The sequence below is a fragment of the Mustela erminea genome, chromosome 15 (genome assembly GCF_009829155.1).
Source record: "Mustela erminea isolate mMusErm1 chromosome 15, mMusErm1.Pri, whole genome shotgun sequence".
Classification (NCBI taxonomy): Eukaryota; Metazoa; Chordata; class Mammalia; order Carnivora; family Mustelidae; genus Mustela; species Mustela erminea.
The window spans coordinates 57,166,963-57,181,902 of record NC_045628.1 but is presented as its reverse complement, the minus strand read 5'-3'; the positions used below and the strand labels follow the sequence as shown (position 1 = coordinate 57,181,902).

Genomic DNA, 14,940 nt, shown 5'->3' with positions numbered 1-14,940 from the left:
CAAAGGAAAAGGAAATCCAAGTTTTTTTTTTTTAAATTGTGATTCAAACAGAAGGAAAAATAAAAGATTTTAGCTTTATAAATTTTGTGTGGATGGATTTTATGTTTAAAAAAGTAAAGAACCCAAAGATGAAGTCTTAGCTTTTAAAACTCTGTAAAGAAAACCTACACCATTCCTGTGTTTCTCCTTTCCTCTTGTACAACAACACTCACACAACACTTCTAACTCCAGATACATGGGTACTTTCCCCACACCATGCAATTCTGTAACACCTGCTGTATATCCTATAATTTAACTTAATTCTGACACTGTCTACATGGAGACTGAGTCAGATCCCAGTGGGTAAGGGCTCAATCCCGCAAGACTGCCCCTCTCACACTTCAGCTGCCAGTTCAAAGTCCAGGCAGTTCTCTGTGCTTCTGATTAATCTGCTACAAATCAAAGATTCCCACGACCTCCTCCTAGGTTTGATTAATTTGCTAGAGCAGCTCAAAGAACTCAGAGAAACAGTTTACTTACTGTTTACTGGTTTTTTGAGAAAAGGATACGATAAAAGATACAGATAACCTCTAGGGGGAAGAGATGTCTAAGGCAAGGTGTGTGAGAAGGGACGTGGAACTTCTCTGCCCTCCCCAGCTGGGCCAGTCTCCCCAGCCACTCTACATGCTCACTAACCCAGAAGCCGCCCGGAGCCCCATACCTTTAGGATTTTTAAAGAGGCTTTATCATGTAGGCACGATGGATCATTAACTCAATTTCTAACCTCTTTCCCCTTCCTGGAAGACAGGTTTGGGGTTGAAAGTTCCAAGATCCTGGCTTGGTTTTGCTGTTGACCAGCCTCCTTTCAGGAACCCACCAAGAGTCACCACAGAGAACAAAAGATTTTGTTATCACCCAGGAAATTCAAAGGGATTTAAAAGTCCTGTGTCAGGAACCAAGGTCAAAGGCCAAATACTAAACCAAAAGATGCCTTTGTTGCTCTTATCATTTAGGAAATTACAAGGCCTGTGCCAGGAACAGAGGGGATGTGAGGCAGAGACCAACATATACACATATTTCTATCTCACAGTCTCTCTCTCTTCTCCAACTCTATATGGTACGGTCTCAGCTTAGGGGAAACCCGTTACTCCACACTTTGGGGACCCTGAGGTCAGTCATTTCTTTCTATGCCTTTCATTCATCCTGAGGAGGCCAAATGAAGATCCTTTGTACTAATGCGAAGGCAGGAGCTGAGGCTGACTTGTGCATGATTGCATCACTAGGATCAAACTCAGCACGGGGTCTGGCACATCATTGGAGCCCAAGCAGCATGTGTTGGGTATCACACCTTGTTCAGTACTTTGTCTGCCAACTGGCTTTTCTCAGTGCCAACCTCCCTCTGGACCTCTGACCTGGAGAACTCTCATTTAGCTGCTCACAAAGTTGGCACCCTGCAACTTCAGGACCTCCACAGAATTCCTTCAGCTGCCCTTCACCTTAGCAGACATGTGAGTTGTGAAGGACATGGCTTCACAGAAACTCCTTCAGGGAAAGAGGCTGCTCTTTCCTATCTCCAGATGCTGAGGGGCCAGAGGAGTAGATCAATGTTCTCCTGTCCTAATACAGGTATCCCCTTCTTTCCAATAGCTCACAAAATGCCATTTCACTTTTACAAAAGACTTACATTCATATGGGAATGGCTTTCTTCACAAAAGCAAAAAAAAAAAAAATGTCCTTTAGATTTCTTTCAGTCAGCAAAAATAGGTACTTGTGTAAAAGTGTTTGGAAAGTGGTGGTCTCTTTTCATTTTATGCCATTTTGGCATATGGAAAGGTTTCATAGGCACGTTCTACTTTCAGAACAGGGAAACCTGTTCTGCTGTTGCCTTTTTACCCAAATTCCTGATCTTATCTGGTTGAACCACCCTTGTCTTTTCTTTTTACTGTCCTCTAATGGCTCCAGATAATTCCCTAGAACTTGGCTCATGTTTTTTTATTCCTCTCCAATTCTTGCCCTTATTCGGAGTGAATTCGAAGTCTGTATGTTCATCTATCAATGTCCATCTGTCTCAGCAACTTGAACTTTACATCCACAAACCTAACCTCAACTCTACTTTAGTAAATTTCCCCCATGGCCATCCTCTGTATCTCAAAAATAATTCTTTCCCTGACCTCTGGATCCAGAATATGGCCAAGGACAGTAACTAAGAATGATAGGAGGAGCCACTTAAGAGTCTGACCACTTAATTTCCTCTCCTTCTACCTCTGTCATTCCTCACACCTGTTCATCACCCATTCACCCATATCCTGACTGTCTCGTCCCTTTGATGTGCTCTTCAGGAGTTCTAACCCCAAACACCCCACAGAATTAACTGTCCTTCTTCTGGGCCATCTTATACATCTGATTTTATTATTGTATTTTATCACATTGACTTTTTGCTCTTTCATTTCAAATGTAACATTTTTACCAGCTTGTTAGGAACAAAGATCATCTCTAAAGTCAAGTTTTTAGTGTTGTGGGTACACAACTCAGTACATTGTTTGGTCCATAGAATCAACATTCAACATTGTCTTGTTATATTTAAAATTTAAATTAATGCTTCAACTTTAAGCTCAAATACAGCTCTGGAGTCCAGAGAGTATCTACCATTGTGCTAAATGCTTTATTGTCATCGTAGGAAAACTCGGACTTACAGCCCTTTGCAATATTTCTAGTGGTTGAGGGAGTAATGCTTTATTTTAAAATCCTTCGTTTCTAGCACCTTATATGCCTTTTTTCACTACTTTATTCTGTCAAATGGCTATTGGTTAATTTGTTGGTAGATGTTGCTGTTGTTATTGTTGTTTCCGGCCATAATAAAGACAAAGCTTTGGTACACCCCAGGAAAAGACTGGATAGTAATCATCTGCCACAGGTCAAGCTGTGGTCAAGCCTTTATCTCCCATCCTGTAATCTCTCACTCTTGTGCAATCCTCCCTCTAGTCTCCTCTTTCTTCTCTTGTTTTTATTACTAGGACAAGAGATTTCAGCTGTGTTACTTGTAGGTAAATCATTCCTTCAACAAATATTTATTTGTGTGCCTGGCATAATTGTTACCATTTGCATGTCGGGCATAATTTCTTCAGCCACCTACTTCATTAAGGGTGATATAAAACCATGGCTATAAACATATTTATAAAATACCACGAAAACTCATTGGATAACACATGTTTGGAGAGCGCCATGATATAAAAATCACAAATTAATGGGGAAAGAATTATTAGATTCATAAGTATGTTCGAGTTTGGTTGAAATTGTTATTTAAAAAAAAAATCATGTCTTTAAAAAACAGGTGATATACCAAGTCAGAATTATAAGGCTTATAAGATCTTAGAGGTTGTATTATTCCAGTGATATGATTATATATCTAGATTGTATGTTTTTGAAGTGTAAATGGCTGGATAAATAACAAATCTGAAAATGTCTTAATGAGTAATAACATTATTCATGAAGTTATTGAGGACATTTCTTACATTTCTCTGTGCCTATGTAACTCTGCCCTTAATCTGCACAATGCCTGGAAAAGAACACGATTTGCCCAATTACCAAGTACCCAATTTTACCCTTAGCTGATCCAGAAAGTACCCTAAGTCCTGAGGATGCTATAAAATTACCTAGCTGATCCATTCAGGTCACTGTCCCATTTAAGTCCATGTCTCCTCTTACAGATGAGCATTGAGAAGTCCCCTCAATGTGCAATTTCCCTCTGTCTTTTTTTTTTCTAAGCCTCTCCACTGAGGTCCTGGCTTAATCCTGCTATTTCTCTTCAGATCACCAATTCCTCTTATTCTGGACCCTCATCTTCTTTAAATGCACCCAAACAAGCCCACCACAGTCCAGATGGTGTTTTTGTGAGGGATCAAGAAAGACATCCTTTCCTGAAATAACTAGATATCCACCTGCAAAAGAATGAACTTGGACCCATACTTCATACCATGTACAAATATTAACTTGAAATGGGTCAGAGGCCTAAATTAAAAAACTAAAATTATAAAATTTTCAGAAGAAAACTTAGAAGCAATAAATCTTTGTGACTTTAGATTAGGACATTATTTGTGAGATATGACACCAAAACCACAAGCAACAACAACGAAAGAGATAAAAAGAGCTTTACTGAATTAAAAACATTAATGCTTTCCAAAGGATGTGATCAAGATAGCGAAAGAATAACCCACAGAGTGGGGGAAAATTTATATGATAAAGGACTTTTATCCAAAACATATGAAGAACTTTTACAGATAAACAGTAAGATGACAATCCAATTTTGGATTGAGCAAAATATCTGAAAAGACAAGTCTCCAGAGAAGATAGACAAATGACCAATAAGTACATGAAAAGATGTTCAACATCATCAGTCATTAGAGAAATATTTGTAAATCTAACCACAAGAGACACCACTTCAGACCCACTGGGATGGCTAAAATTTTAAAAGGATAGTAACAAGTGTTTAATAAGGATGTGGGAAAATTGGAAACCTCATCTGTTGCTGTTGGGATTGTAAAATAGTTCAGCCATGTTTTTACAGTTTGGCAATTCCTTGAAAGGTTAAGCATAGAATTACCATATGATTCAGCAATTCCACTACTAGTTCTACACCCAAGGAAAGTAGACACATTTGTTGTACGGCATCATTATTCATAATCATCAAAAAGTATGCCCATCAATTTATCAGTAGGCAGAATAATGTAATATATCCTTATAATTAAATATCATTCAGCAAAGAAAAGGAATGAAATGCTGACTTTTGCTACAAAATTGATGAATCTTGCAAACATTATTCTAAGGGATAAAAGCCAGATATAAAAGGCCACATACTTTATGATTCCATTTGTATGAAATATCTAGAATGGGTAAATCCACAGAGACTGAAAGTTGATTAGTAATTCTCAGGGGTGAATGTGGGGATAGGTGGAAGCGGAATAACTCTTAATGGGTAAGGATTTGGGTCAGAGGGATGATGAAGATGTTCTGAAGCCAGATAGTGCTGATGGTTGCACAACTCTGTGAAAATACTAAAAAAAAAAATTCACTGAACTCTATACTTTAAAATGGTAAATTTCCTTTTATGTACATTGTATCTTAATAGAGCTGTTAAAGAAAAAAGGGGCACCTGGGTGTCTCTCTTGATATCAACCCAGGTTTTAATCTCAAGGTTGTAAGTTCGAGCCCCACACTGGGCTCCACAAGAAATTCTTGTTGGGCTCTGACAGATGATCCACATTCACTCTGGAATTTTATATCCAAAAAGCAGGATTCCAAACAGAAGGGGTGAATGAGGGTTGGAATGTATGTTTCATAGATTTGTTGAGGGTGCCTCGGTGGCTCAGTTGGTTAAGCCTCTGCCTTCAGCTCAGGTCATGATCCTGGAGTCCTGGGATCGAGTCCCACATGGGGCTCCCTGTTCAGCAGGGAGTCTGCTTCTCTCACTGACCTCACTCCTTTCATGTTCTCTCTCTCTCTCTCTCTCAATCTCTCTCCCCCTCTCAAATAAATAAAATCTTTAAAAACAAAAAGACAAGAAAACGGATTTGTTGAAAGAACTAAAATTTAAAATTTGGCTCCCCCGGTTATAAGGACAATGTAGAAACTATCTAGTCATACCTGGGCATAGACAAGGTTAGTTTAAACTCTGATTAATATGAATTATTGAAAAAGGAGTGGGATTGCACTTAGGTTTTGTTTCTTTAAATCCCTGAAGTGAGCTGTATTGCTTTAGTAAGGAATTCTTTTTTTTCTTGAAGAAAATTTTAGAAAATATATGGTTCTGTTTTCTGCCTTCATTAAAAAGGAAGACCATTTGTTCCATGTCCAAGGCATTTGCCAACATTTGCCAAGAGAGTGCCTTAAGTTCAGACTTTTCAAGGGAATTAATACTCTTTCTGAAAGTTAAATACACAAACCTAAACATTCCAAATGACTTCTTAAAAAAAGTAAAACACATAAAAGAAACAGTTTTAAACTAAAGACTAAGTTTAGAAGGACTTAAAAGAGATATTATTAAACACACTTGGTGTAATTTGTAGGTAACTCAGTCAAAAGGGAAAAAAACGCCATACACGTATCTTCTGAGGCATGTGGATTTCTATGTGATGCCAGTAGTTAACGTGGATGGTTATGACTTCACATGGAAAAAGGTAAGTGAAGACAAAGAAAACAAAATATGCCCTATTTGGGGATAGAGGACATGCAGGCTAAATTCTTCACAGAATCTTGGATCTTGGCACAATGGTTTTATTTAAAATATACATATTTATATGTATATATATATATAAATTTTCATTATGGAAAAGTTCAAACATACGAATGGTAATTATTTCACAGTAACATTCTTTTTACCCATCACACAACTTCATCAATAATCAATTCTTGACCAGGGGCGCCTGGGTGGTATAGTTGGTTAAGGGGCTGACTCTTGGTTTTGTTTCAGATCCTGATCTCAGGGTCACGAGATCGAGCCAAGCTTCAGACTCTGCACTCAGCATGGAGTCTGCTTAAGACTCTCCCTCTGCTCCTCCCCCTGTGTATGCTCTCTCTCTCTCATATAAATGAATGAGTGAATGAATGAATCTTTTAAAAAATGAAATAATCAACTTATGGTCAAAGTTTTCTCTCATATATCTCCAAACCAATTCTATCTTATTATATTTGAAGCTAACCTCAGACACCATATCATCTCATCAATGAATTTTGAGGATGTATCTCTGAAATAGAGCTTTAAAAAAATGATACAATTGTACCTAAAAATTAACAATACATAATATTATAATGTCCAATTGATATTTAAATTTGTAATTGCTTCATAATTTTAAAAAATTGTTTTCTTTGATTCAGAATCTAATTAAAGGCAATATATTATGATTGATTTCAATGTCTTTTAATTCTATTTTAATCCATAGATCCTCCTGCCATCTCTCTTTCTCTCTCTCAATTTTTTCTTTGCAATTTATTCATTGAAGAAAAGGTTTCCCATTGTCTGGATTTGCTAATTGCATTGCCATGTTGCAATTTCACATTCCTCTGTCTTCTGCATTTTCTATGACTTGAAATTTGGATTGTAGAGGATAAACCAGATTCAAGACTACTTCAGTGTGATTCCATGTTCTGTATAATGTCTGGTTGTATCTCCTTTTGTGATGTTAGCTGCCATCAACACACAATGCCTAGATCCATCCATTCTTATTAGGAATCCTTTGAATAGCATTTGATTAATAAAATCATGAATTGCAAGTTTTAGAAAAACATCCTGACTGCAGTTGTATTCTTGTAGAATTTCACTAACTGATATGTGAATTTGAGCCTTAGGATGCTTTAATTTATTGATGAGCATCTAAGTGTAGGTTTCCCAGTCAATCTCATCTATATTGGAAACCACTATCGATAGTATTTCTAGCCCATCAACATCATGATTCAGGAAAATTATTCAAGCAATGTAATTACAGTTCTTTTTAATATAATGAGGAGCAGCACATAAAACATAATTCAGCTTATATAAGCTCAGAAAAACTTCCTTGAGCAGTACATGTAAGCACCAGGAAGAATAATCAGAGTGATTGGAAACATACAGGACTGAACAGAAATTTTTTTATGGAAGAGGTGATTTTTACAGAAGAAATGGGAATGGTGAAGGGGAGTGGCTGAAAAAGCCATCCTAAGTGAAAGGCATACTGTGAATATAAGTTTGTAGGGAGGAGTGGGAAAATCCTGAACTAAATAAATGAGAAATCCCTAGCATAGCACCTAACACAAATTTGTGTCCTGTAGATGATCGTATGGAGGCATCTGTGTGGTTCAGTCGGTTAAGTGGCTGACTTGACTTCAGCTCAGGTCATGACCTCAGGGTCATGAGGTCAAGCCCCACTTCTGGCCCCCTGCTCAATGGCGAATCTGCTTGAGATTCTCCCTCTTCCACTCCCTCTCAAATAAACAGTCACAGTCACAGATTGATATTACAATAGATTTATTCTTTCACTGAATCACGGTAGAATTCAGCCACCCTGTAGATGTTGCCACTCCCCCATTGTCCTTTGTAACTTAACACTGCCAATTAGTCCCTGTGGTTTGAGAACTGAATTTCTCCAGGACACTTCTTACCCCCAAATCACAGGCCAGAGGTTGGAAGCAGACTGGGAAGCTTTTCCAGAAGGGCTGGTGAGAACAGAGGGAAAGATACCATATCATCCCAATCCTAGGATTTAAACGAAATCTGTGGAGCTGTTTACTCCACAGAGTTGACTAAGTTGACTTAGTCAACTTTCCCAGTTTGCCCCAAGAATCCAATGGGCGAATTTGCTTTATGTTTACAAATGAGGATTGAATCATTGTGATCAAATGAACCATCAGGCTACAGGTGTATTCAGCTCCACCTCCTGAAACTTTTAAAGGAGTGAGCTGAATTCAATCTAAAGAGAGCATTGAAACTCATGACTCATGGTTTTAATTTTAGTTGAGACACAAAGTTATTTTACTTTTCTCAGAAGGAATTAAAATTAGAGCAAACAAGACTAAACAGCCTAGCAAAACCAAATGAAATTTCTGTTGGTATAGGTCAAAACTGATCAAATATTACCATTTCATCTGGTTCAGACTGAAATGGTTTTGAATGAATGTAATTGAGACCTGGGTGGAAACAAGGGCTGTGAGAAAGGAATTCTGTGAAGATCGTGACAGGCAGAGTGATGGTTTTGCAGGAGAGACGCACAACCCTGACTACTTAGGTTTTAGAAGTCATATCTCTGCTTGATCTATGGACATGGCCATCCTGGTTATCAGTATTTTGTTTATTTAGAATCGAATGTGGAGAAAGAACCGGTCCTTTCATGAAAATAATCATTGCATTGGAACAGACCTGAACAGGAACTTTGCTTCCAGACACTGGTGTGGTAGGTTACTTGCTTCATTTCAAATAACACTTGTCAAGAGGGTATCAAAGTAGGATTGAGTTTGGATACCTTTCCTTTTTAATTGTATAGGAAAATGTTCAACAGCATTCAAAAATATTTTCCTTGGTTTTCTCCATTTACTTAACATTATTTTTTTTCTTTTATGAGTGTCATAAATGTATGTCTAGCACAGTGGGAGTTTATCATTCATTGATTTGAATGAGTTAAAGTACTCAGTGAACATTGATTAAGGCATTCAAGAATATTGTCTGCTGTCAGGGTGGTAGGTGAAGGTTTGCAGTCCCCCCATTGTATTTAATAGTTACTACATTTAAGAAACAACTACAAAACAGAACTAAACCTAATTATGATCTTGAATCATCTTTATTTTTATAGGTGGGTACATGTAACTCTGTGGGGACTCTAAAATATTGAAAGTGACTGAAGCCTCAAAAACTTGCTTCTAACCACTCTTTTGCCCTATACAATGTGATGTATATAATTGTATGTATTCCCTTTTTTAAAAAAAAAAAAAAAGAAGGGAAGTTTAGTGATTTTGAACATTTCCTTATTATCTCAGAGTCCACATAAAAACATCACAACAGCATACTTACCTTATTTCCTTAATTCCTTCCTCCTCTAGGTTAGAAACTCCGTGAGGGATAGGACCATTATCCATAACCTAGTACAATGCCTGACACATGCAGGGTTCCCAGAAATATTAAATGCATATAGGAATGAATAGGTTCTAAGAGACCTGCAGATGTAATAAGCAAGCATAGGATAGAGCAGTTAATCCTGCCTCGGGCTCACTCCTTTTGTGATTAAGGGACTCACTTAGTGGTTTCTCCATGAGAGCCATTCTTAAGATTGTCCAATAAAATTGCCCACTGAGACCCAAACACAACACAGCAGTGATAGCTGGGCAGGGAGTCAGAGAAGCAGCAGCAAATATAAAATATGTCTAAACACAGTTGGTGCTTACTAAGTGCTGTGCCATTTACATATCTCCCCCTAGGTTTCATTATCTACGTATCCTGGATGAAGAATCCCAGACACGGAAGGTTAATCCCTTAATTGTTAATCCCTTAATCTGTGCTTAAGAGCACAGACCTAGGAAGTGACAGAGCTGGGATGTCAAACTAGGCTGACTGACTGCAAAGTTATTGCAATTCTTCTATGAGAATCTCCCCTTTATTATAAGTTCCCATCTGGAATTTATTTTATCTTCATGCTCTTTGGTGCTCTGTTTTATTTAATACTTTTAATAGTGAAGTCGTATTACCCAATTTGAATAGCCAAGATGTCAAACATATTCTGTTATTGCCATCAAGACATAAGGTAGGCCATCTGAAGCACAGCACTGTCTTACTATCTATCACAAGAGTTAAAAACAGAAACAGAAGCAGCAAGCATATAGACAAAGGAGAATGACAAATAAAAAGTAATTGTAAAGACTCTTTTTTTTGGCCCAATGCCCCAGTATCTCTTTAGTATTATGTAAGCAAGCCAGTGTGAAAGAATTAAATCTTTTATCCTCCTTGTCCCTGGAACTAGAACATGCCTTTATGACACTTATTTTTTAAGAATCTAAAAGAACACCTTACTTATTAACAGGAATTGACATATCAAACCTATTTGTTTCATGTTCATTTTCCCTTTCTTCTGTATTAAAATTATGTGTGTGCATATGCATGTGTGTGTGTGGTGAAAATGGGAATGGATCTGAGGTTGTCTTAGACTGCTCAGGCTGCCATAACAAAATACCGTAGGCTGAGTGGCTTCAACAACAGAAGTTTATTTCTTGCAGATGTGAAGGTGGGAAGTTCAAGGGTGGGTTTGTCCTAAAGCCCCTCTCCTCGGCTTGCCAATGGCCACCTTCTCACGGTGTCCTCACATGGCCTTTTCTCTGTGTACCCATCCCTGGTGTCTCTCTCTTAAAAGGACACAAGCCATATTAGATCAGGGTCCCACCCTTATGACTTCCTTAAACCTTAATGACCTCCTTAAACGCCCGATCTCCAAACATAGTACATTGTGAGTTACGGCTTCAATATATGAATTTTGTTGTGGGGAGGAAATCAGTATATAACAGGGAGGATTTTGTGATGTTGTGGTCTCAAACTTTCTGAGAGAGATTTGCTTATTTTCTAAACTGTTAAATTAAACTTTAAAGTTTTAATAACCAGTGTACAGTGGAAAATCCTTTATTTCTTTTCTTACAAGACCATAGTGTCTTTTCATCATTTTTTACGGTGCTAAAATATATATAACATAAAATTTGTCATTTTAACCATTTTTAAGTGTGCAATTGAGTACATTGAGGCATTAAGTATATTCACAGTCTGGGAAACCACCACTAATATCAATTTCCAAAACTTCCCATCATCCCAAACAGAAACTCTGTGACCGTTAAGCAATGTTTCCTCATTCCTCCTATCTGTGCAGCCCCTGGTAGTTTCCACTCTACTTTCTTTCTTTATAAATTTCCCTATATGAGGCCTATAGACCAGAGAATGCTTGAGCTTGAAGGAACCTGGTAGACTAAGTGTCTCTTAATATAAAAAAAAGCACCTTCAGTTGAGAAAGTTGAAGTAGCTTCCCAGATGAATATGCCTATTTCATGGCAAAGAAGATCTCAGATTTGAGTTTCCTGAATCTCTGGTACTTCCTACCAAAGTACTTGAAATCTCTAGAATGTCAGAATCTGAGACTGCCCTCCCTGTCTGTGTCTGTTATGGTAGTCACTAGTGGCCACTGAGCACTTGAAATGTGGCTTGTCTGAATTGGGATGTGCAGGGGGTATAAAATACATACCAGATTTCAAAGATTTGGCATGAGAAAAGTAACATAAAAAAGATCATGAGGGGCACCTGGATGGCTCAGTGGGTTAAGCCTCTGCCTTCGGCTCAGGTCATGATCTCAGGGTCCTGGGATCAAGCCTTGCATCTGGCTCTCTGCTCAGTGGGGAGCCTCCTCCCCGACCCCGTCTGCCTCTCTGTCTACTTGTGATCTCTGTCAAATAAACAAAATATTTATAAAAAAGTAGATCATGAATAATTTTTATATTGATTACATCTGAAATGGTAGTGCTTTGTACATACTTGTTAAATATATTATTAAAATAGGTTCACCTATTTCTTTAAATACAATGATTGATTGAAACTTAAACTTGTGACTTGCTTCATGTTTCTATGGAAGAGCTCTGGTCTGAGGATTCATGTTAGGGCACCACTGCCTCCTCCATCTCTTTCATGTCCTCCCCTATCCCTACTCCTAACATAATCTCTGTTCTTTAGAACTATATATCGGGGGGGCGGGGGAGGGCAGGAGTAATCAAAGGGAACAGAACTATCAAAATGATTCATCTGATCACATTATTGATTGAAAATTAATTCAAATGAAATATTAAGGCCTGGGTGTTTAGCACAACATTTTCTTGCAGGGAAAAGAATATTTCAGAAACGTTAAGGTTGTTTCTATAGCAAACAAAATGAAGAAAGCAGAACAAATTTAAGTAAGGTGGGCAACTCCTTGAAGGTTCATAAAGCAGTGCATGGTACCGAGGACAAGGATGCCGCCAGGCCTCAGAAACAACCTGGAACTAGGTGGGCTTCAGCACTGCAGCGCGCTACATGAATCCACTGTGAAGCACACTGGATTTTTTTTATTCCAATCCAGATGTTGATGATGATGATGATGATGGTGATGATAGTGATGATGGTGGTGACAAAGAGGAGAAACAGTAGTCACTGAACACCTAGTATAGACAAGGTGCCATGCAAGGTATTTCATATGCATTAGCTCATCGAATCCTCATTAAATCCTCATTAAATATATAATTTCCCCATTTAGCAGATGAAAAAATTAAGGTATAGATAGCTTTACAACAGTTTAACCTAAGGCCATATAGTTATTAAATGGCAGTGCCAAAATTAAATCAAGTTATTGGATGACTAACGAAATGCCTATGCTGCTTAGCTTCTTATAGTAAAGGGCCATTAACGCCCAAAATGTTCACTTTGCATCTCCTGGAATAGCAGTAATTCTTTCATAGGGTTGCATGAGGATTAAATGAGATATTGCATGGAAATCTCAGAGTTTGTGTCAGCTGGTGATGTTACTGGTGTTGTCTTCTTTGTTCTAGAGAGCAGCTAGCCTGGCACCAGAATCTTCATCTCAATTTCAAGTTATCAGTGGAGGGATTCAGATTGACAAAGCACAAGTTGAGGACCCAGTTCAGGATTAATCAATGGTGTAGGAGGGAATAATGTTTGGGGCCAGAGATGGCTCCCTGGAGCCTCAACCCTGTGCATTAAGGAAGAAAGGTGAAGTGCTAGGACTCAGGCTACCATCTGAAGGGATGTATATTAGAATGTCTCAAAAGGATGAATAAATATTACACTTGCCCCCAATAACACCATCTTATTTTATTTACCAGACTTCTTTATTTAGCAAGTTTATTTTTCAAGTTTAGCACTGAAGGCAGACTTCCATATATTGAATTCCCAAATGAGACTTTTCTTTTACGGGCTATATTGATTAGAAACTTTTAAACTACAAGAACCAGAAAAACCAAACTCACAAAGGATTAAAGAAAATAAGGTTTCTTTAAAAATGGTGTTTTTTTTTTTTTTCTCTCACATAGCCACATGCCTGGAGGCAGGGCTGGCTGGCATCTCTGAGATTTCCTTAGCCACTTTCACAAAGAGTGCAAGATGGCTGCCCCAGGCAGCAACTGTTGGGATGTTTGCTGTGAGGGCCTATAAATACTTACTTCAAAAGAAATATAAATATGTTCTTTACAGAGTTCAATCCATTTCTCTAAAATCTGTTCTTTTGAAAATGTTGCCCCATAGATGTTTGGAGAAGGCACTCTCAGGGAAATCACAAATTACAATAACATAAGCATCCCCTCTAATCGCACTCTATCAATTTCACTTCAGGGGAAGGTGCATCAAGTTCCTCATGCTCAGAAACCTACTGTGGCCTTTACCCTGAATCAGAACCGGAAGTGAAGGCAATGGCTAATTTCTTGAGAAAAAACATCAACCACATTAAGGCTTATATCAGTATGCATTCATACTCCCAGCACATAGTGTTTCCATATTCTTATAATCGAAGCAAAAGCAAAGACCATGAGGAACTGGTAAGTGCTGCTTAATTATTTTTTCATTGGCATTTCAGAAATAAGATAATACCTAATTCAAGAATCAAAACCTGTGGGGAAAAATTTCTCCTTTGGAGGACAGTTGGGAAGGTGCTTTACATTTTGGTCTCACTCTGCTGAGAGTCACCCTCGGTCAGGGTTCACTGAGGGAATGTAAAGAGCAGGTCCTACCCTGTGGATGTGAACTTTAGTCCAGCAGATGGGTCCCTAAGCAAATGTAAGACACATTGCTTAAAGGTCGGGTTGAACCATTCCACATGGAGCTGATCTACGTATAAAACCATCAAGTCAAGGATAAGAGTCTCTGAAATTGTGGGTCTACTTTATGGTAACTAGCTTTCTACAACAGCCTGACATAGATCAAGTCCTGGTATAGCACTCATCAATCTAATATCAATATCAGGAATTGTGTACACACTGACCTCCCTAACCTCCAGGGGTTTGGCCCTATTAAAAGCACTTCCAATGTCAACATTTTGGATGTGGTAGAAGATACAGGAAGTTCAAAGAGGATACAGATAATCTGCTAACTCCTCACTACTTTTTGATACCACATGTTCTCTGTTTGGGTTGATGACAAAAAAAAAAAAAAATGCAAGGTTTCTTGATGAATTGTAGCTAGGATTGGCCAAATTCTTACCCCAGATATTTTACAGACAATGGAAGGGTTAAGGTGACAGTCTTGACTCTTGCCCAGTCTGATCTTTATGTAGTGGTTTGTTTCTTACTGATTCCTTTTGTTCTGGCTCTCTTTTTTCCCTTTCTTTCTCCTTTTATTTTAATTTTTATTTATTTATGTACTTTTTACTCCACAAATTATAAATTTTATAACTGGAAGTTTGCACCTCTTAATTCCCTTCACATATTTCATAT

At 38.1% G+C, this 14,940-nt stretch overlaps 1 protein-coding gene across 2 annotated transcripts in view; it reads left to right on the top strand.

Moving 5' to 3' along the window:
* CPB2 (carboxypeptidase B2) overlaps window positions 1-14,940 on the top strand; it is a 60,012-nt gene that overhangs the window by 37,671 nt on the left and 7,401 nt on the right. For both annotated transcript variants that reach the window (XM_032314330.1, XM_032314329.1), the window contains 3 exons: window positions 6,042-6,152; window positions 8,804-8,897; window positions 13,844-14,046. In XM_032314330.1, coding sequence (XP_032170221.1) covers window positions 6,042-6,152; window positions 8,804-8,897; window positions 13,844-14,046 — 408 coding nt within the window. The remainder of the gene's footprint in view (window positions 1-6,041; window positions 6,153-8,803; window positions 8,898-13,843; window positions 14,047-14,940) is intronic.